The sequence below is a fragment of the Nelumbo lutea genome, chromosome 5 (genome assembly GCF_056320005.1).
Source record: "Nelumbo lutea isolate HS-2025 chromosome 5, American lotus-T2T, whole genome shotgun sequence".
NCBI classification, from domain to species: domain Eukaryota; kingdom Viridiplantae; phylum Streptophyta; class Magnoliopsida; order Proteales; family Nelumbonaceae; genus Nelumbo; species Nelumbo lutea.
This window is the reverse complement of record NC_142688.1, coordinates 76267445-76288760: the sequence shown is the minus strand read 5'-3', so window position 1 is coordinate 76288760 and position 21316 is coordinate 76267445. Positions and strand designations below refer to the sequence as shown.

At 39.5% G+C, this 21316-nt stretch overlaps 1 protein-coding gene across 2 annotated transcripts in view; it reads right to left on the bottom strand.

Annotated features, from left to right (window-relative positions):
• The window catches only part of LOC148852969 (Transducin/WD40 repeat-like superfamily protein), a 53723-nt gene that overhangs the window by 29144 nt on the left and 3263 nt on the right, over positions 1–21316 (bottom strand). For both annotated transcript variants that reach the window (XM_088945329.1, XM_088945328.1), the window contains exons 4-9: positions 9323–9437; positions 9075–9174; positions 8757–8936; positions 8031–8089; positions 5090–5177; positions 4914–4989 (exon numbers count right to left, since the gene is read on the bottom strand). In XM_088945329.1, the coding sequence (XP_088801455.1) occupies positions 4914–4989; positions 5090–5177; positions 8031–8089; positions 8757–8936; positions 9075–9174; positions 9323–9437 (618 nt within the window). The remainder of the gene's footprint in view (positions 1–4913; positions 4990–5089; positions 5178–8030; positions 8090–8756; positions 8937–9074; positions 9175–9322; positions 9438–21316) is intronic.

Genomic DNA, 21316 nt, shown 5'->3' with positions numbered 1-21316 from the left:
AAAGTGATGCACCTAGGACCTAGGTGAGGCACATACCCTAAAATGTGCCTCGCCTGTGCGCCTAAACACAGTTCAGGCACACCTTTTAAATCACTTGGGGGGGGCGGGGGCGGGGGGCGGGCAAAGTGGCTCTAGCATTTAATCTTGCACCCCAAACCATTAGCAAAAAGTAGGGTTGAGCATTGGGTCAAGCCAGCACAATTAAGACTGGCATCCAACCTGCCTAGCCCAATCAGTGGAAATTAAGGTTGGGCATAGACCAAAATATAGGCCTGATGTTAAGTTTGAGTTGAGCTCGGTCAACCATGGCCCAGCCCTAGGGCCCAGGGCCTAGCCCAAAATATATAATATATATAATTTTTATTTGTGTGTGCATATATGTACAATTATTACACTCCATTTCCCATGTTGCACTTCTCACATAACTTTTCATAAGAGTAAAGATATAAACTATATAACAAACCTCAGCCCTTGGTTAGGTGTAGATCTAACGTGTCAAAATCACTTTCCCTTGACATGATTCTGTCATAGTTTCAAAGTATTGATTAAGTTTATTGAGCTGTGGGCCGAGTTTGGGCCAAAGCCCAGCCTAAGCCCAAAGTCTGAATTCAAGCATCCAGCTGGGCCTTGATCAAAAAGGGTCTAACCTAATGCCCAACCCAAGCAGAAAGGCCATAAATAATAGAACACTGTAACTTGCTTGGCTCCAAAAGGAATTACGAAAGCTACTTATCCAATAAAGATGAAGTTTTTAGAACTAATTTACCCAAACCTGAACCTCGTTTATTCTTGCACATTGTCTGCCAACTGGTCAAATGGTCCCTCTTAGATTCTCTAGGCTCCAACAAAAAGTTTCTCGTGATTTTTTCCAATCTCTTGGCAACAAGCAGTAGGCTTTTAAACACCAAAACATAGTATACTGGTGGGTTAGCAAGAGTAAACCTAACTAAGGTTCCACCCTTAAGGAAACATAATTTATCTTATAAATATCAAGCTTCTTATAAAGTTTATCTACTACTAATTTTAAAAGCTGCTAGATCTAGGACACCTTGAAGGTGAAGCCCAAGACAACAAAAAGGCCAATCAATCGTTGAACAACCAAGCTTCAGCATACCTCCCAAGTTCTACTTCCCCTAGACATTTATGTCTGCAATGCAACTCTTACAACTGAGTAGAAATCTGTTGAACCAAAAAACTGCAAAGAAAATAAGAGTTTCTTGTGGAAGAAAAGAAGTTGATAAAGAAAGAAAGAGCAAATCAGATCTGGCCATCATCTCCCATTGGTATTTATACTTCAAGTAAAAAATAAGTTCAATGACTAGTATGCCCTTATAGGGCGGCTAACACATAAAACTGCATAAAAAACTTAAAAACATCACTCCAAATGATCCCAACAAGAGTGTTGTGGTCTTCACTAAGGGTGGATACGAACCAAGCTTTTCACGAGCTATTTGAGCTTGGCTCGGCTCGGTCCAGACCGAGCTTCGAATCAGATTCGAGCCTGAGTACCGAGCTCGAATGCTATGCAATTCGGTTCGTTAGGCTCGTGAGCCTATTCGAACCTTATATATATAATTTTTATATTTATATATAATATTCATATATAATTATATAATTTATATTTAATTTTATTGGTGTGCACACACTTATATTGTGGTCCTCTTCCTCTTTTTCTTCTTCTTCTTCTTTCGGATTTTCTTATGGCTTCTATAGGGACTTTGTGATATCAGGTAGGCTCGAATTCGAGCTAGAGTAGGCTCGGTTCGTTATCGAGCTCGAGCTGAACTGAGCTCGAATGCAAGTGTTTTTTATTCGAGCCGAATTTGAACTGATATTTCTAGTTCGAATCGAGCTCAAACCCGAATTCAAGCTTAATATTTTATTGTCGAGCTGAGCTCGAATAGTCAAATATTCGACTTGGCTCGGCTTGTATCCACCCCTAGACTATCTAAACAAATAATAAACAAAATCAACTAACAAATCTGCATAAAATCCTCAACACTCCCCCTCAAGTTAGGAGTAGATGTCACACACTCCCAACTTGCATATGTCATGTTCTTTGCAACCCCTTTGGTGAATACATCAGCTAACTGTAACTCAAAGGAGACATAAAGGAAGCAAACTTTTCTGGTTGTCACCCTTTCTCTTATGAAATGTCTATCAACCTCAATGTGCTTTGTCCTATCATGTTGAGCTGAATTGTGGGCATTATTCATTGCATCTTGGTTGTCACCATATAACATCATGGGCTCCTCCACATTTATCCCAATCTCACTGAGCAAGGATCTAACCCAAAGTAATTCTAAAACAACATGGGCCATAGATCTATTTTCGACCTCTACACTTGACCTAGCCACCACTGACTGTTTTTTACTCTTCCATGGATTTCCTCCCACAAATGTGCATACCCCTGATGTGAATCTCCTATCATCTAGACAACCTACCCAATCTGCATCTGTATAGCACTCCAGTTTCAAATTCCCATGATCTAATAATAGAATTCATCTACCTGAATGCTTCTTCAAGTATGCAAGTATCCTATCAATGGCTTCCCAATGCTGAACCCGTGGAACATGCATATACTAACTCAAAATGTCCAAGCGTGTCATACATAAATATAGTAGTCGGCCTACCATCCTATGATGTCTCCCCACCATCCTTAACCAACTCACCAATCAAAGCATTAATCTTGTAGCTTGGGTCAATAGGAGTCTTAGCTGGTTTAACTCCTAGCTTCTTAGTTTCCTAAGTAGATCCAACACATACTTCTTCTGATAGATGAATATCCCATGCTTGAATCTTTCAACCTCAATCCCCAAAAAATATTTTAGTTCACCTAGATCCTTAATCTCAAACTCCTTATGAAATGAATCCTTAAGTCCACCAATCTCCCTCAAACTATTCCTTGTAACAAATACACCATCCACATACACAATCAGTATTGACACAAGTGTTTCTCTCCTCTTCAAAAAGAAAATGAGATCTAACTAGATGTGTGTATCCAAAACGGATCAATGCCCCCCTAAACCTATCAAACCATGCCCTAGGTGACTGTTTCAAACCATATAATGACTTTTTTTTAGCCTACAAGCTTTTTCCTCACCAACATTCTCATAGAAACTAGCTAGAAGGCACATATATACATCCTCCTTCAAATCACCATTAAGAAATGCATTTTTAACAACAAGCTAGAAGAGCAGCAATGAATAAGTAGCTACTAGAGACAAGAGGATATGAACTGAGCTCATCTTAGCTACTGGTGCAAAGGTCTCCAAATAATCTACACAATAGGTCTATGTATACTCTTTTGCAACCAACCTTGCCTTGTACCTCTCTATGATGCCATCAGCCCTATACTTCACAGTGAACACTCAATTGTCTCCTTTTCTATAGGAAAATCAACTATCTCCCATGTCTAGTTCTTAATCAAAGTTTCTATTTCTTCTATCATAGTTGTTCTTCATTCAAATTTGGATAGAGCCTCACTAACATTCCTAAGTATAGACACTGAATCTAGAGAAGAAAGCCACGAGAATAAGGTGATAGGGCACTATAAAAGAGATGGTGAAATGCAACGGGTTGTACACTTTCTCTTCCCTTGCAGAGTGCAATGGGAAGATCAAGATCAATCATAACATCAATGTTAGGTATAGAAACATCATTAATCGAATCAAAGGCAATAACATTGTCAAGAGAAATACCTAGTACTTGAGTTGTAAAGCAGCTTGGCACAAGACAACAGCACACAAACCTGCTGAGCACAGCACGATTATATGGATCATGCCAGGCTTGGGTTTCTAGGCCCATGGGTCAGGTCAGCACAACACGGCACAACAATAGCTAGTCATTGTACTTTAAGTAAAAAATGAGTATATTGACTAATATGCCCTTATAGGGCGGCTAACACATAAAAACTTAAAAAATAACTCCAAAGGGTCCCAACAAGTGTGTTGCGGTCCCCACTTACTATCTAAAAATTACTAAACAAAAACAACTAACAAATCTGCACAAAATCCTCAATAAACTGTTTTTCTTATTATAGACTACTTTAGTTTTCCTAATTGGGTTTTCCATTTGGGCTCAGTTTGTTAGCATTGTGAATTTAATTTGCATTAGTGTAAAAGCATGGTAGTGCAAATAGTCTGACTATAAATTTGGGTTTATTTTTGCTTCACATTTGGCTATTTTTTTAATTAGAAGTGAAATAGGAAGTAAGATGATGTGATTCCCACCTTCATGAAAGAGAATGGAGGAAAGAGGGTTAATTGTTTGAGAGTTTGGTAAGCAGCAAGATGATGTAGTTTCCATTTTATAAGAGATAAAAATTGATGTAGGAAGAAGGTAGTGGAAATTTCACATCAGTTTTTGGAAAGCAAAATTTGCACTAGCAAAGAGTGTGAACGAGACAGGTGATGGAGAAGGGGGCCCAATAACTACCTCTTGTTTCTGTAACAGTTGGAACTTTGAGTAATTGGTTAGAGGGCACCCTTTGAATGGTAAGTGAATAGGAATAAAGCTTAGATGACTGATCGGTATGCTGAATTGCTGACAGGGGTAAATGTATCACATGACCTCTTAATGGATTCTCCAGGGAAAGTTAACCAAGGGAAGTTATCTGTATGCATCAACAAATGAGAGTAAATGCAGAAATAGTTCAGAAACCTGAGGGGGATTTATAATTTCCAGAAACCAAAGGGTGGGTAATGTATCACATGACCTCTTAATGGATTCTCCAGGGAAAGTTAACCAAGGGAAGTTATCTGTATGCATCAACAAATGAGAGTAAATGCAGAAATAGTTCAGAAACCTGAGGGGGATTTATAATTTCCAGAAACCAAAGGGTGGGTATCTGTTATTAATCAAAATGGTAAACGAAAGAAGTAGAGAGAACAAAAACTATCATTTTCACTTACTGTGACAAAACCACCAGTTGAAGACCAAGGTTCTGATGTCCATGTGTTTGTTTCCCAAAGATAAAATGTTCCATCACTGTAACAATACAAAATCATCTACTTTGGTATCATAAACTCAAACATGCAGCACTCTGATTAACAGCCATGCAACTGAAAAATTAAGTTAATTTCCATACAATTTGGCAGTGAAGAAATAATCTCCTGTTGGTGACCACTTCAGCATTGATATACCACCTAATCCCCGTCGAATAGGTGTTCCCAACCCTGTTTAACATAAAAATAGTAAGAAAAAATGCATCCAATAATAGATATACAAAATAAACATAATGCTCTAAATTGTACTCATTAATCTCTAATATCAAAATGCATATACCAAATTTGTTTTCCATGAGACACTAAAATATAACATTTGGAGGGTGGTAACTGGTAAGAAATATTGTCTATGCAGAATGAAATGCAAGACTTAGTGCCATTGGCATCATTTCAAGTAACCACCATATGAGTATTTGAAAAGTATTGGGCCAAAAAAAAATTATCTTCGAAGCTGACTTTTCAGCACCACAAAATCACTTCTAAGAACAACATTTTGAGTCAAAAAAAAAAAAAAAAAAAAAAGATCAATTCTGTGATTCATATTTATTTTGACTATCAGCAATCAAGTTGAGCTCAATAGGAGACCATTTTCCTTTTTTTTTTATGAATGATTGAAAAATATTTTTAATCAAAAGGTTTAAGAATTACAAACATCCCAAGGAGAGGCACCAGATTTGATTCTCAAACTCAACTAGAACAAGTTACAAAGTAGCCCAATAAAGACAATCCCAAGAAACCCCTTGTTTGGCTAAAGAATCAGCCACAGCATTTACTGATCTGCTCACCCATTGAACACTATCATATTGCTTGTTAGGCATTTCACCTTTATGAGGAGGTCACTATAGCCCCAAACAACAGAATCTGGGTTCAAGAGCCACCCCACCACCACCGGAGAATCACCTTCAATTAGTAAATGCCCCACCACAAACTGGTTCGCAATCTGGATCCCTTGCACAGTAGCTAGTAGTATTTCCGCCCTTGTAGAGTGCCCCATTCCCACTAGGCCCGAAAACAAGGAAATAATGTTGCTGTCCTTATTTCTTAGAATCCCTCCTATACCCAAAGGTCATGGATTTACCCTGGCTACTCCCATCAAAGTTCAGCTTAACGACACCCTCCAGAGGAGGTGTCCGTTCCACCAAAATTCTATTTTTCCTAAAAGAGGTATTAGCCACTGCTATCCAACTTCTCCAAGGAAGTTGTTTTAGGTGACATTTAATAGTTTGAACTGTTGCTACTTTATTACCAAAATATAAAAAAAATGAAAAAAAATGAAAAAATGTTGCTACTTATGTCTGAAACTGAAAAGATAAGAGCTATCCCCAATAGTCTGCTTTGGTGCACCTATAATAGGCTAACTTATATCTGAAATCTTATTCTTACCAATAATAGAATTACCAATTGTGACTTGTTAGTTAGTTAGGTGAATCGTCAATTGGAAAAACCGGATTCATATAGCTGACCCCATATAGATGGCATAAGGCATGGATGATGATGATACAATTACAAAAAAAAGGACCCTCAATCTAATCAAAATATATAGTAACAAAATAGATAAAAATCAAAATGGCAAGTCAATGAAATATTTAAGGAAGAGAAGATGGCTAAAAGACTAAAAGGGAGACACAAAGAAAGATACCTATTAAAGTTTCTTAATTTTCTCCTATGGTTTTTTGAGTTTTAAATGTGCAATCATACTTCTAATGATTCCTTTAAGGTTTATTAACTAATTCCATGCTTCTAGAAAACTTCCTTGATTTTCTAGATTTCCCAAATGCCTTAGCGGAATCAGTGAAATATCTCTGAAATTTCTCCATTTCTACATAGTGAAATGCCCATAGATATTGAATTTAAGATCCATGATTGTAGGGTATACCCATGATGATTTCTAGAGACTACAACCCCCTTTATGTTTTGTTTTGCATATGATTGTACATTAAGTTTTTCTTCTATGTTACTTTGGTTCCAGACTTGGCCTCTGATTGTTTTTGCTAAAGAACTAAGGCTTGAATATGTCTTTCACCACAAGTTGCACACCATGCAGTTTAAACATTGATGAAGATCAAAACATACAAAGATTGAGCATACCCATATGAATCAGAATTCGTTGTTCAATGCTTCAACAATAGAACATGAGCTCCATGGATAAACAAGGAGGGTAACATGATCAATTCTTTTTTGAAGGGCCAGTTTGTTGAGTACTCCACAAGGCATGTTTTCAAATTTACAGAAATCCACCTTCAAGCTTTTTGTAATTGTGTATGACGATTACACCTTGTCTACCTTATTTTCATTTTGAGTGAGACCACAAGCATTTCCTGTAATGGTGCTAGTTGTTGAACGCAAGGTTCACATTTCGTAACATATTGGGGTGTATCGTATCAGCCCCACCCCAATATGCAATATTGATTATTTTAAAATTTTAACATAAGCAGGGGATAGGCCTTGCTAAGACTGGCCCTGTACAAAATTTTGAAAAAAAACTAAAAATAAATAGTGTTACTCAAACCCCCAATACGCACACTCTGGCGTTTCAGGGTGTATCGATATTTTGAACCTCGGTCATATGTAGCACAAAATGAAATTTTCTTTCTTTGGTTAATATCTGGATAAGGTCTCCTATTGCCCAATTAATCCACAAAAGGTCAATGAATATATCTCAACATTTTAGACATTTGCCTTTGAGTCTGTGTGCTTCTGTTGATCTTGTTTTTCTTATTCCAAAGAGCAGCTTATGGTTGCATATAACATTCACTTCTTATGGCAATAGCACGTCATGTCAGTCAATGGATGGAATCTATGTTAAAAAAAGAATGTCATGTGGCAAGACAAAAACAGCCAAATTCATTTTAACTACATAGTTCATCAAACAAGCTATTCATTAGAATATAGCTCAATTCAATACAACAAAGACTTCTCCTAAGTCCTAATTTTTTTTCTTTAATTGTAGTAGAGAAAACCGGATAAGCATGACATAGGAATTTGATGGATATTAAACAGAGAGCTAAAAATAAGTTTCTATACCTTGAGCAGCATCCCATATTGTGAATGACGAGCTCTCATGTGAAGCAGAAGCCAAATATTTGAGAATATGTCAAGGTTTTCATCTTTTTTGGGTTGGAGCACCAGAAAAAAAATGACTTTGGAAACAAAAGGTAACATACTAATTCCATGGAAATGAATGAATTCCAACAACATTAGAATTCACAAGGCACAAGTTTATAAACCCTTGTTAGATGCTTTGATTTATTTATTATAGATAAAAGGAATGAATGGATTGTATTGGAAATGAATGAAAGTTTAGACAATGAAAGCAATCTATAGCAAGGATTAGTAAAGCACATCAAGGACATGGCTTTTAAACCCCCAAAAAAAAATCAGAGTGGAGAACAAGAGTATGTTCCATTTTGAGGTGTAAAGAGAGAAAAGCATCTAAATAATTTTTGTCATTGGTTATAATACATCAAAGGCCTTTACCCAATGTTGGTCCCAACCATCTGGAGTCTTGGAAGGGTGGACCAGATACGGACCTAACCTTTGGAATTTTTATGCACAGGGTGGCCACTCTCAGACTTGAACCCTCATTCTAACACTTGTCAGTCTAAGACTTCACCATTAAACCAAGCAATGGCTCCTAATATTTGTAATACATCAATACAAAAAAGAAATCAATTTTCAGAAAACCGGAGAAAAAGAAATGCACTGCAATAAGATAAATGGCACAGGGAGTAGCCGAGCAGGGTTGGATATCTTCCATCAGAACTCCATGAGAGTGCAGTAATTTGCTCATTTTTAGGACTTCTAAGAACATCAATAAGAGTCCATCTAACTCCTGAACCTCTAGGGAGGGTACCCGCAAAAGAGGCAATTCCTGATCTCACAGAAGCTGCATTTCCTGGGTAAGAAGAAGACCAAATGCAAATTCCACCTCTGCAAATAAAAAAAATCCAGTTTAATTCTTCAATGAAATCATATAAGTTTAAAACTTACAGCACTCACTAATAGAATACAGTTAAAAAGAAATAACTCAAATAACAATGGGAGTGTTAGAATTATCAAGATACTCGCTTGCATGCTACAGATAGTGTCTTCCCACCATTTGGCCTCCATTGGAGAATCTTAACATCTCTTTGTAAATCACTGGTCAAAATGCATGGATCCTTTCCATCTATTCACAAGAAACACTTGGTATTAAAGTACTAGATTTCAGTGGAATGCCATTAGAAACTATTGGATAAGAGAAACTCCACTGGCAGAAGAAAAACAAAGAAGAATGAAAGCAATCACTCCACAATCAAACATATATAGATACTGACCTGAATCTTCATAATCACGAATTGTAACTTGATTTGGCCCAGAGATAAATGCTAAGATATGCTTATGTTGATGCCAACTTACTCCTTGAAGATCAACTTCTGATAGTAAATTTGCCTACATAAACATGACATTAGAAAGTAGAAACAGACAAGTTTTACAGTAGAACCATCAACTAGTCCCTACTCCCTAATATCATTTTATATATTATCAGCATCCTAAAACATAAAAATACGCACATATATATACATATAGATACCTCAATTCAGTGTTTCCAATGTAGGTATATAAATATTAGGTATTGTGTAGCCAAACCCTGTCATGTTGTATAAATAGGGGTAAAAAGGTAGGAAGGGCATCATAAAAGACAATTTTTTAACTTACGAGTTTTATAAAATTGTTTTAGGGCAAATTTACCACCAATTAATATAAAGCAAGCTTACTTATCAGAAAAATAAAGCAAGCAGCAACCAATCAAAAAAATGGATTTACGGAAAACACAACAATAATGGAAAAGTAATAGACTTGTTATAGTATGGCTTCAACAAGTGGCCCTCATCAATTATTCTTCAAAAGTTCAAAGAGGCTTTTCTACTTTTCTCTTAATTTCCATAAGCAACAAAAAATGTTGTCTTGGTTTTCTTTCTCCATAATCAACTAATTACTCTTTGCCATTCTAACTTTAACTAGAAGAAGGGCTCCACCCCTTCATTTTGTTTTCTTTTCTCTACAAATAACATATTCAATCACATTTTGTCTCCTCTATGGTTCCATTACTTTCAGCATAGCATAGCGGGAAATCAGTCCTTTCATTTGTTGTTTTTAACCCTTTTTTTATAGATAACCCTTTTTTGATAGATAACTTAAAACTTCATTAATTATTGAGCAACAATATGTACGTACAATACAAGCATCCCCTTGAGAGGTGCAATCTGCACCTTCTCACATATGATTAATATCAAGAGATCAAGATACAACTAAGCCCAAAACAGTTTATCCCTATTAACCCCTTGCCTGGCTAAGGTATCAGCCATTCCATTAGGCAACCTTTGTACCCAGTGTATCCTTAAGGCCATATTGCTGGCTAATCATTTGAAGTTCTTGACTCCATCCCTGTAAGCCCATACTACAGAATCCTTTAACTCATTTATCTTGCTATCTGCACCCCTTGAAGTACATCAAGGAATTCAGCCTTTCAAAGTCCTCAACACCAGCTGGTTCTGAAAACAAAGCAACAATGTAACCATCTTTACCACTAAATACTCCTCTACTCCAGGGGGACCTGGATTTCCCTGCCTGCTCAAATCAAAGTTTAATTTGACAAATCAGTCAGTTCAGGATCAAAATTTCAAAACATATTGGTCATACTGTATCAGTGGGTCACCAATAGACCTGTTCATGGTCGGGCCGGGTTCAGGCCAAGCTTTGCCTATGTATCAACAGAATACATTCAGGCCCAAGCCCAAGCCCAAGCCTAAGCCTGGCCCGACCATCAGGCCTAGGTCTTAAGCCCAAACCTGGCCCTCGTATAAAGCCCAAAGCCCAGGCCCGAGCCTGGCCAGAAATTTGAAAACATAATTTTTTTTCTTTTTTTATTCAATAAAAAAGCGTTTTGTTTATATTAAAAACCTTCAAAACTCAAAAATAATAAGCATCTCACTATTACTTGAAAAAAAAAAAAGAGGAGAGCAAAGAAAAAATATAGTATATATGTTTTTTATTAAATAAAATATATTTTTTATTATTTAATACATAGTATCAAGTCGGGCTTGGGTTCAGGCCAGACTTTTTTGAGAAAGCCCGAGCCGAGCCCACAGGCCTAAAATTATGACTAAGCCCAACTTAGAACAGGTTGGCTCGTCGAGCTACCCGGCCCATGAACAGGTCTAGTCACCAATACGTGACATACTTAGAGTTTCGGGGTTTGACCTATTTCAAGGGGTAGATAGGCCTTATACCAAACCCCCTAAATTGTTTGAAGCAAAAAAAAACTAAAATATATATAAAGAGCTCTCTCCTCATGTAAGGACACTTGGCTTTTTCTTGCTCTTAAGCTCTCTTACTCTCGTGTGACCTCGTCTGAGCTCTCTCCTCAGGCCTCGTCCAACCCCCTCGTGTGCACTTGACTAACTTGACCCATGGGGTAATACCCAGGGCCTCTGACGTGCTCTCTCCTCCTCAGGTCGGATTTACCAGCCCTCAGCTTCACGATAGGCTCCTTTCTCTGCTCGACCTCTATAGGCTCCTTCCCTTTCCCGGCCTCGACAGGCCCTTTTGTCTTCTAGGCGCCAGCAAGAGCCTTCGGCCGAGGTACCTTCTCGGCAGCAGATTCTCTTGGCATCTATTTCTGTGGCAGCCCCTCACCTGGAGTCCTCTTCCAGGACTTCGCCATCTCCAACAACATTTCCTTCGTGTTGCCCTGCATCTCTGCAAAAAAAAAAAAAAACATGAGCATGTTAGCATGAGACGTAAAGGAAGAAAGCCGGCATGTAAAGCCAACAGTAAGAGTTCCCCTACCGAGGCGGGCGGGGTTAAGACCAGCCCTTGTGCCAGGGCATTATCCTCACAGGGATGAGGTCTAGCTACCCCTAGTCAAACCTGAATGGCCAACCCTCTGGACAAGATATAAAAAAGTATTTCCTCTTCCAGTCATGAATGAACGACGAGTTGTCCACCACTCTACCTCGTCGGCCTTGGAAGTAGTGCACACCTGCCCCAATAGGGTGCTGCCTTGGGACGAACATACACCAAAATATCTTCTTGGTCACATTGACACCTTGGAGTCGAGCCATCATCATCATAGCAATGATTGCCCTAACGGCATTGGGGGCAAGCTAATTGAGGGAGATACTGTAGCAATTCAACAGCTCGGAGACGAGGGGGTATGGGGAACCTAAGGCCGAAGTGGAGGCATAGTTGTCAAGGCGACTAGGTGAGGCTAGGCGACCATGGGGCGCCCAGGTGCCTAGGCACCTAGGCGATGGAATCTATAATTATATTAATTTATGGATTTCTATAATCAGCTATTTCAAACTTTCAAAATAAAGCATTTCAAATTCAAACATATATCATATTTTCAATTCAGCAATTGGCATACAATCAAATTCAAAATAAAACATTTCAAAAAAAAAAAAACAAAAGAATGGACTCAAGGACTCAAGGACTCAAAGGGGCGGACAACTGTTGGAACACTTGGACTCATGACCTCATGGGGCGGAATGGAAGAAGAAGAAGAAGAAGAAGAGTGGATTGAGGACTGAGTCGACTGACTACTGAGAGGACAGAAGAGTATAGGGGCGGAGCCCCTTGTTTTTGACTTTTTTCGAAAAAAAAAAAAAAGGAGTTTTGGTAGAAGAAGACAGCGGTTGTGGACTATTTTTTCGAAAAAAAAAAAAGGAAAAAAGGTTGAAGAAGAAGAAGAAGAAGAAGAAGAAAGAAACTTACATGCCGCTACCGAAGCTGAGGTGTAGTGGAGGTGGGCTGGGGCTCGAGCTGGTGTTCGGTTCTCCTCCCTCTCCAATCGAAACTTAACTTGTTTCTTGTCTTAATACTTAAGAGTTAAGATGATACCATGTAGCAGATATATTTTAAAACAATACAACCACCAATAAAATTTCAAAACAATAAATTAAATAAAAAATAATTTTATTATATGTAAATAGGCACCCGCCTTATATGTAGGCACCCGCCTTATATGTAGGCGCCCGCCCAAAGACTTAGGCAGGCGCCTAGTATGTAAAACTTGGGGCGTTTGGGCAAGGCAACCATGAAAAACCGCCTAGGCATCGCCTTGACAACTATGAATGGAGGTAGTGCTCGTGTACGCACACCTCCCCCTCCGGCAACCAAGGCCTATCACCTACATTAGGGACTCTAAGCCTATATACCCTCGGAATATGGTACATCTTAGCAAGAGCCTTGACTTGCTCTATGCTAAGTTCGCTATCCATGTCGGAGCGTGGATGGTGCATTATTGTGATGCCTCGGGCCTCGACCTCATCTATGTCCTCAGGGCTCAGGTCTTCGCCTTCACCACCCTCCACCACTTCGGGCGATGCCACCCCTCGGCCACGAAGAGCTGGTACTTTCATTGGGAGATTCATTGCCCTGCCAACTACACTCGGCGACTCTAGTAGCAGTCCTCTCCCTCAGTACCCGGACCTCGAGCCTCTGAGGCGAGCCCTCAAACTCTCTACCAGAGCTCTCACTACTACTAAAGGACGTGGTCTAACGAGGTGAGCTCGCGCCCGACAGGTCAGGGAGGTCATAACACTTAGCACCAGAATCGGAGTACGACATGGCTAAGGGTGCAGTCCTTTACCTAGTAGTCGGAGTTAAGATAGAAGCTAAGGGATCGGCTAAGAAGGTGGTAGAGGTCTCTGGAAGCCCAAGCTGAAGAAGGCAAATGATAGTGACCGCCTCAACCAGCGCCCTATTTAAAGAAAAATGAACAGATTAGATTGCCTTGGTCCAATGGCCAAAGCGCAACACATGACACGTGTCGTCGACCTCGGGAATGCGAAACAACGCCGAGCGGGTCAGCCAATTTGCCCGCCGACTCCGGGCAGAAGCTTCCCAACCCGAGCGACCCGACGTCCGTCTCGCGTATAGTCACGACCAGTCGACGCTGTGACTCGTCCCGCGTACAGTCATTACCAATCAACAACAACACCTGTCTTGCACACGGCTACGACAAACCGATCCGTCACCCGTCCCATGCACAACAACAATCAGCTGACGCCAACGCCTATCCTACACACGGGTCCACCACGACGTCTGTGAAGCACATGGCCAATGCCTATCTCATCTCAATTCACAACTCTTTTTTTTGTTTTGTTTTAATGCCATTGTTATCTATTTCTAGTTTCTTTGTCCTTTTTGTCCCATTGTTCTTGGGTCATCACATGTACTCTGAACTGACAGAGAATAAGAAAGCCCTCTTAGATTTCATCTCTCGCATCCCTCATGCCAACCACCTTTAATGAAACACCTTTGCTTCCACCTACTCATGGGGCAGAGTTGAATGTGATGCCAACCAATTGGATGTCATCATTCTTTTGTATCCCTTTTCTATAGTAAAAGAAAAAATTATTAAAGCAAAAAGGAAAACCTCCTTCCTCATTCCAAGCTTCTCCCCCTTCCCCAACTCTGGTCTTCTTAAGACTCTCTTCCCTCCTCTTCTCATACTCCTCAAAGGCTCTTCTTGCAAAAACCTCCCCTCCCAAAAAGAAAAGACCCAAAGACTTGCCAACCTCCCCTCCCAAGAAGAAAAGACCCAAAGACTTGCCAACCTCCACCTCCTTGTCAACAAGCACACTTAAATTTACTCTTCCCTGTTGCACCTCCTCCTCTTTTGATCCCACCACCCCTTATCCTCTTTCCTCTTTTCCTCCAAACCACCACTTCGATTCAAATCCCCCTCCCCCCCCAAAGAATATTCAATAGTAAATCAGGACATCTTTCAGGATTCTACACCTTCTGACCTTCCCAGACGTAGCCTCAAGCCTTGACCTTTGGGTTTAATACCTTTTCTTTTGTACAATTTTTTAAATTTGTTGGTCGGGCCTGCCCCCACAAGACCATCTTCCAGACACGAAAACACTTTTGTAACATGCACTAAATGGGTTTTATTTGAGGCCCTTAATTTTTTCAGATCTCCCAATGAAGCATCCAACTCAGACTTATTGAATTCCTTCCTCTTACACCCCAAATCTACACCCAACTTCCCGACCACCACTTCAGTAACCAGAGCATTCTTCACTATCTTCATCAAATGTATCTTTTTTTACAGATTAGGATCAACACAAACAGAATCTACATCACAATCTTTAACTATTATTTGCATTCCGTCGGCCCCAACCTCCTTGTCTTCTTCTACCTTACCCTTCCTAGCTCTCTCCTCTGCCTCCACAACCAAGACCACTCCATTTCTAGAGCAAACCATAGCCCCCTTGTCTGCCAAGTGCAAGCAATCACTGCTCACTCCACACTCACTCATTCCACCAACTTCATCCCTATGTACCTAAACTGGGGCACCAAGAAAAGGTACACAACAAGGTTGGGGTTCCAACTACGACACCATCTTTCTGTGGCTCACTTAGGAGAGACTAATGAAGCTTCCCCCAAACACTTTTGGTCAACATTGTCGGCTCTTTTAACTGTGCATCATTAGTCTCTACTCCAATCGTCCTTTGGGCAAGATCCCTACAGATTTCTCATTTTCTCTTAGTTGAACAGTTGTGCAATCTCTACCTCCAGCACAATCTCTTCTCTAATAAGTTCCTGTTGAGCTTAGCTGACTAGGCTTGTGCTCTAGACCTAGTAGAAATCTGTTGAATTCAAAAATATGAATAGAAAAAGTAGTTTCTTGAAAAGAGAAGGAAGAGAGAAGGAGAAGAAGAGAAGAAGAGAACTTGAAAAGAAAACAGAGCAATAATCAAGCCACCCCCTTCACTTATTATTTATACTAAAAATAATAGAGCAGTACAAAGACAACTATGACCTTATAGGGCGGCAAAACATAAAACAACATATACAAGACTCAAAAACATAATAAAATTTGGACTCACATAACTACTGTGGTGCCCACCTCCTATCTAACAACTAAAATAAAACATCTACTCAAAAAAACAACATAAAACTGATTAATCTTCAACACCCCCCCTCAAGTTGGGAGCAAATGTCACACATTCCCAACTTGCGTAGATCATGTTCAAATTTGTTCTTTGCCACCCCTTTAGTAAGAACATCAGCTAGTTGCAACTCTAAAGAGACATAAGGCAAACAGACTTCTCCAGTTGTTACCCTTTCTCTTATAAAGTGTCTATCAACTTCGATGTGTTTTGTCCTGTCATGCTGAATTTGATTATGGGCAATATTGATTGCAACCTGATTGTCACAGTACAGCATCTTAGATTCTTCTACTTTCACCCCAATCTCACTCAAAAGAGATCTAACCCAAAGAAGTTCTGAGACACCATGAGCCACGGATCTATACTCAGCCTCTATACTTGGCCTTGCCTCAACTGCTTGCTTCTTACTCTTCCAGGAGATCAAATTTCCACCTACAAAGGTACACATTCCTGATGTAGACCTCCTGTCATCTAATCATCCTGCCCAGTTTGCATCTGTATAGGATTTCATCTTTAGATTGTCATGATTTCAGAAAAAAAATGCCTTTGCCAGGGTGCCTTTTCAGATATGCAAGTATTCTCTCAATAGCTTCCCAGTGCTGAACCCGAGGTGCATGCATGTATTGACTCACAACACTTCTGGTATAAGAAATATATGGTCGTGTCATGCACAAATATAGCAATCGTCCCACCATTCTTTGATATCTCTCCACATCTTTTACCAACTCACCATCCACACCATTAATTCTGTGATTTGGATCAATAGAAGTGTCTGTTGATTTGGTCTCCAGCTTCCCAATCTCCCGTAGTAGGTCAAGTACATACTTTCTCTGTGAGATGAAGATCCCATGCTTGGATTTTGCAATTTTAATCCCCAAGAAGTATTTGAGCTCACCAAGATCTTTGATCTCAAATTCTTGCCGCAATGATTTTTTTAGATCATCAATCTCCTCCAGATCATTTCCTGTAACCATTATATCATCCACATACACAATCAAAATTGACACCAAAGCATCTCTCCTCTTTACAAAAAGGGTGTGATCAGACTAGGTTTGTGTGTATCCAAAACGAATAAGTGCCCCATTGAACCTGTCAAACCAAGTCCTAAGTGGGATGATTGCTATATTTGTGAGTTTGCACACCTTTCCTTTACCAACATTTTCATAAAAGCCTGTTGGAATGTCCATATATACCTCCTCCTAAAAATCACCATTAAGGAAAGCATTTTTTACATCAAGCTGAAGCAAAGGCCATGAACAGGTGGCTATCAAAGATAAAAGAATACGAATTAAACTCATCTTAGCTACCAGTGCAAAGGCTTCCAAATAATCAACACAATAGATCTGAGTATACCCTTTTGCTGCCAACCTTGCCTTGTACCTCTCTGTCTTGCCTGTGGGAATATCCGATTATCTCCTTGTCTGTGGGAAGATCAACTATTTCCCAAGTTTGGTTTTTAACCAAGGCTTCCATCTCTTCTTGCATAGTTGTTTTTCACTCAAGTTTGGAGAAAGCCTCAGTAATATTCTTGGGTATAAACACAGAATCCAGGGAAGAAAGAAAAGCACGGTAGGAGGGTGATAAGGCACTATAGGAAAGATGGTGTGAAATGCAATGGGTTGTACACTTTATCTTCCCTTTACAAAGTGCAATGGGAAGATCAAAATTAGTGGAATTAATTGCAATAATGGTGTTAGGTACAGGAATATTATCATTAAAAAACATAACAGGCTCAAGCTCAAGAGGAATACCTGGAACAATATCTGTTGAATCCGGAGTTTCAAAATGACTGATAGAGAGTGGTGTGGGTTGGGGATGTGTGGAGTCAACCATCATCTGTCGACACTAATATTTCTGTGGGGCTGCCCGTAGTGGCTCAGGTGCTGGCTAAATTGATGATAGAACTGATATTGGCACCAAAGAAACAGGAAGAGGAACAGATTGTAAGTTCTCCTCCCCAAAACTCTCCCCTTGAGGAAAACCACTCGAGAAGAAAAAGGTGAACTTAAAAAAGGTAACATCCATAGTGACAAATCTACTCCTCGACATTGGGTCATAACAGCAATACCCCTTTTGGTTCTAAGCATACCCAAGAAAAACACATTTCTTGGCCTTAGGATTCGATTTCTTGCGGTGGAGGCCAAGAATGTGAACAAAGGAAACACAGCCAAAAACCCTCAGAGGTATGTGAAATATCTTTCCATTTGGAAAAAGAAGACTAAATGGCACCTTAAACCCCAAAGTCCGTGAAGGGACAGTTAATCAAATGCATGGTTGTAAGGACTGCATCTCCCCAGAAATGCACAGGAACTGAAGCACACACCATAAGACTCCTTGCCACCTCCACAATGTGTCTGTTTTTCCTCTCATCTACTCCACTCTGTTGCGGTGTATATGCACAACTGCTCTGATGAATTACACCATGTTCTAAGAAATATGTGGTCAAGTCCTCAAAATACTCTCTAGCATTATCTGATCTAAAAGCCTTAGTTCTAACTCCAAATTGTCTGAGAACCATTTGGTGGAACTGTCGTACCAAGTTAAGAACCTCATCTCATGATCTCATCAAATATATCCAAGAATATCGTATATAATCAATCATCAACAAACAAGAGAAAGTAACGGTATCCTCATGGAAGGGATATGATATGGACCTCATACATCAGTGTGAACAATATTAAAAGCAAAAGTATTTCTTTTATTACTTGGTTTAAAAGACTGTCTACAATGCTTTCCTAACTGATAACTCTCACACTCCAAAGTAGATAATTGAACAGACTCAAACAACTTTGGGAAAAGAAATTTTAGAGAACTAAATGAAAGATGTCCCAAGTAATTGTGCCAAAGCATAATTTGGTTCACTGACTCTGACCCACTACTACTGTTGCTGCTAACATGGTGGCCCTGATGTCTCTGAATTTCATCCAGAAGGTAGACTCCATTCACCTCGCAACCACTCCCAATCGTCTTCTTTGACTCCAGATCCTGCAAAACACAATTACCAGGAAGAAAGGTCACGGAACAATTCAAATTTTTTGTCAAAGAGCTAACAGATAATAGGTTGGTATGAAGTCTAGAGACATATAAAACAAAGAATAAAGTTATATCATTGGTCACTCTAACTGTCCCCTTCCTAGCAATGGGAATACGTGAACCATCTGCTATAGAGACTCTGTCTCTACCAGAGAACAACTAATAGGAACTAAAAAAGGTAGGGGCATTAGTCATGTGCTTAGATGCTCTTGAGTCTATAATCCAGGGAGATCCCTCCTTACCTGAAGTGGATGCAAGATTTGCAGTTGCATATGAACTACCTATATGTGCAAAAGAAGTGGTGTACTTGGTTCCTACATTCTGTTGTCCATCTGGAAGGCCAGAGCTAGGTGAATCTTTCTTACTCATAAGTTGTCCAAACCTCTCCAATTCTGTTCTCACTGCTGCTACTGCAATTGATGCAATGGATTCCCAATCAGTTTGGGAAAGAGGGGTCGAAGAGTCTCTTGTAGTGGCCACATTTGCATTTCCCTTCTTGTTCCTTATTTGAGCAAGCATAAGATTTGGATGAAGCTTCCAACAAGTGTCCCTGGTATGCTTAAGCTTGTCACAATAATCACACACCAAGTCCTTCTTATCTTCCCTTATAGTCTCACTACTCCCCCTGTCTTCATTCGGCTTAGGTTTGGATGTACTAACCATAGCCGACTGGTCAATCACAGGCTGTCTCAACATTACATTCCTCCTACTCTCCTCTCCAGAGACAAAGGCATAGGCTTGAGAGAGTGTCACACCCTCCCTAAAAAGAATATGTTGTCTAGCAATGTCAAATTTAGGGTTCAGCCCTGCCAAGAACTCAAAAACCCTATTCCTCCCTACTAGTGTGTGATAGGTTGCTGCATCATTTACACTTTCCCATACCACAGTTTCTAAATGATCTATTTCTTGCCAAAGGGTTTTTAGCATGGAGAAATACACAGCAAGAGTTTTTCTCCATGTTTCATATTTATCACCCGATTCCTTAACTAATAGGCTATGGTTTCATTTTGCTTCTAAGAATAGGTTTCAATCTCCATCCCAAATCTCCTTAGCAGTATTAGCCCATAAGAAATTTTTGCAATACAAGGTAACATAGAATTACACAGCCAGGACATTACCATGTAATTCTCCTGCACCCATCAAGAAGAGTTTGTATCAGGTTTCTTCTCCTCCCCAATGATGTACCCTAATTTTCCACGGGCACCAATAAACATCTTAGCTAATTGTCCCCATTCCAAATAACTTGTACCATCAAGTTTTACTGTAGTAATGATCCCAAACCCAAAAATATCAGTACTACCTCCAACATCCAGTCCCAAGTACCGGTGGATTTCATCCCGGTATTCCAACTCTCCATCTTACTTCGAATAATTCAACAGTAAGAAAAATTAGATTGGAGACCTTCCAAAAATAATTTAATATCACACACAGAAACCAACCCTTCCGAAAGAAGAAAAACCTATCCAGAGAGAAATCTCTCTCCTCCCCACACCTCCCAACAGAAAGAAGAGTGAATCGATCACTCCAGGAGGCTCAAATAATTCCAAAAACTTAACCGCCCTCTTTAGAAAATCAAAAGAAAACTACCAATACCTGGGCGCCCTAGATCAGATCAAAAATAAAGAGTCCAACTTTTCTAGGACTCTTCCCTGTACTCCAATTCTTCCTAATTTTGATGTCGAATAGTAGATCACCTTCCTGATAACTAGATCCCACCAAAAAATCCAAGAACTGGGCAATCTATAGCAGATCGATCAGACCTTTATTACTTCATGCAATCGACTGATCTAGGGCTGCATGAGAATGCTTCAAGAAACCCTAGTCGATGCTCTGATACCAATTAGAAATCTGTTGAATTCAAAAATATGAATAATAAAGGTAGTTTCTTGAAGATAGTAGGAGAAGAAGAGAACTTGAAAAGAAAATAGAGCAATAATCTGGCCGCCCCTTCACTTATTATTTATACTAAAAATAATAGAGCAGTACAAAGACAATTATGCCCTTATAGGGAAGTAAAACATAAAACAGCATATATAAGACAAAAACATAATAAAATTTTGACTCACATAACTACTGTGGTGCCCACCTCCTATCTAACAACATAAAACATCTACTCAGAAAAACAACATAAAACTGATTAATCTTCAATAGACCTCATTTAATAATTTCACTGAGAAGATACCATTTTTTGTTAACAACCACACCAACTTTTCTAGATTGTTCCAAGAGAACAATGGGTTTGCCGATAGCCTCCCAACATTAATCCCTTCAATTTGGTGGAGTTCAATGTGTCTAATAACAATCTTAATGGCTTCATCCCTAAAACTTTAG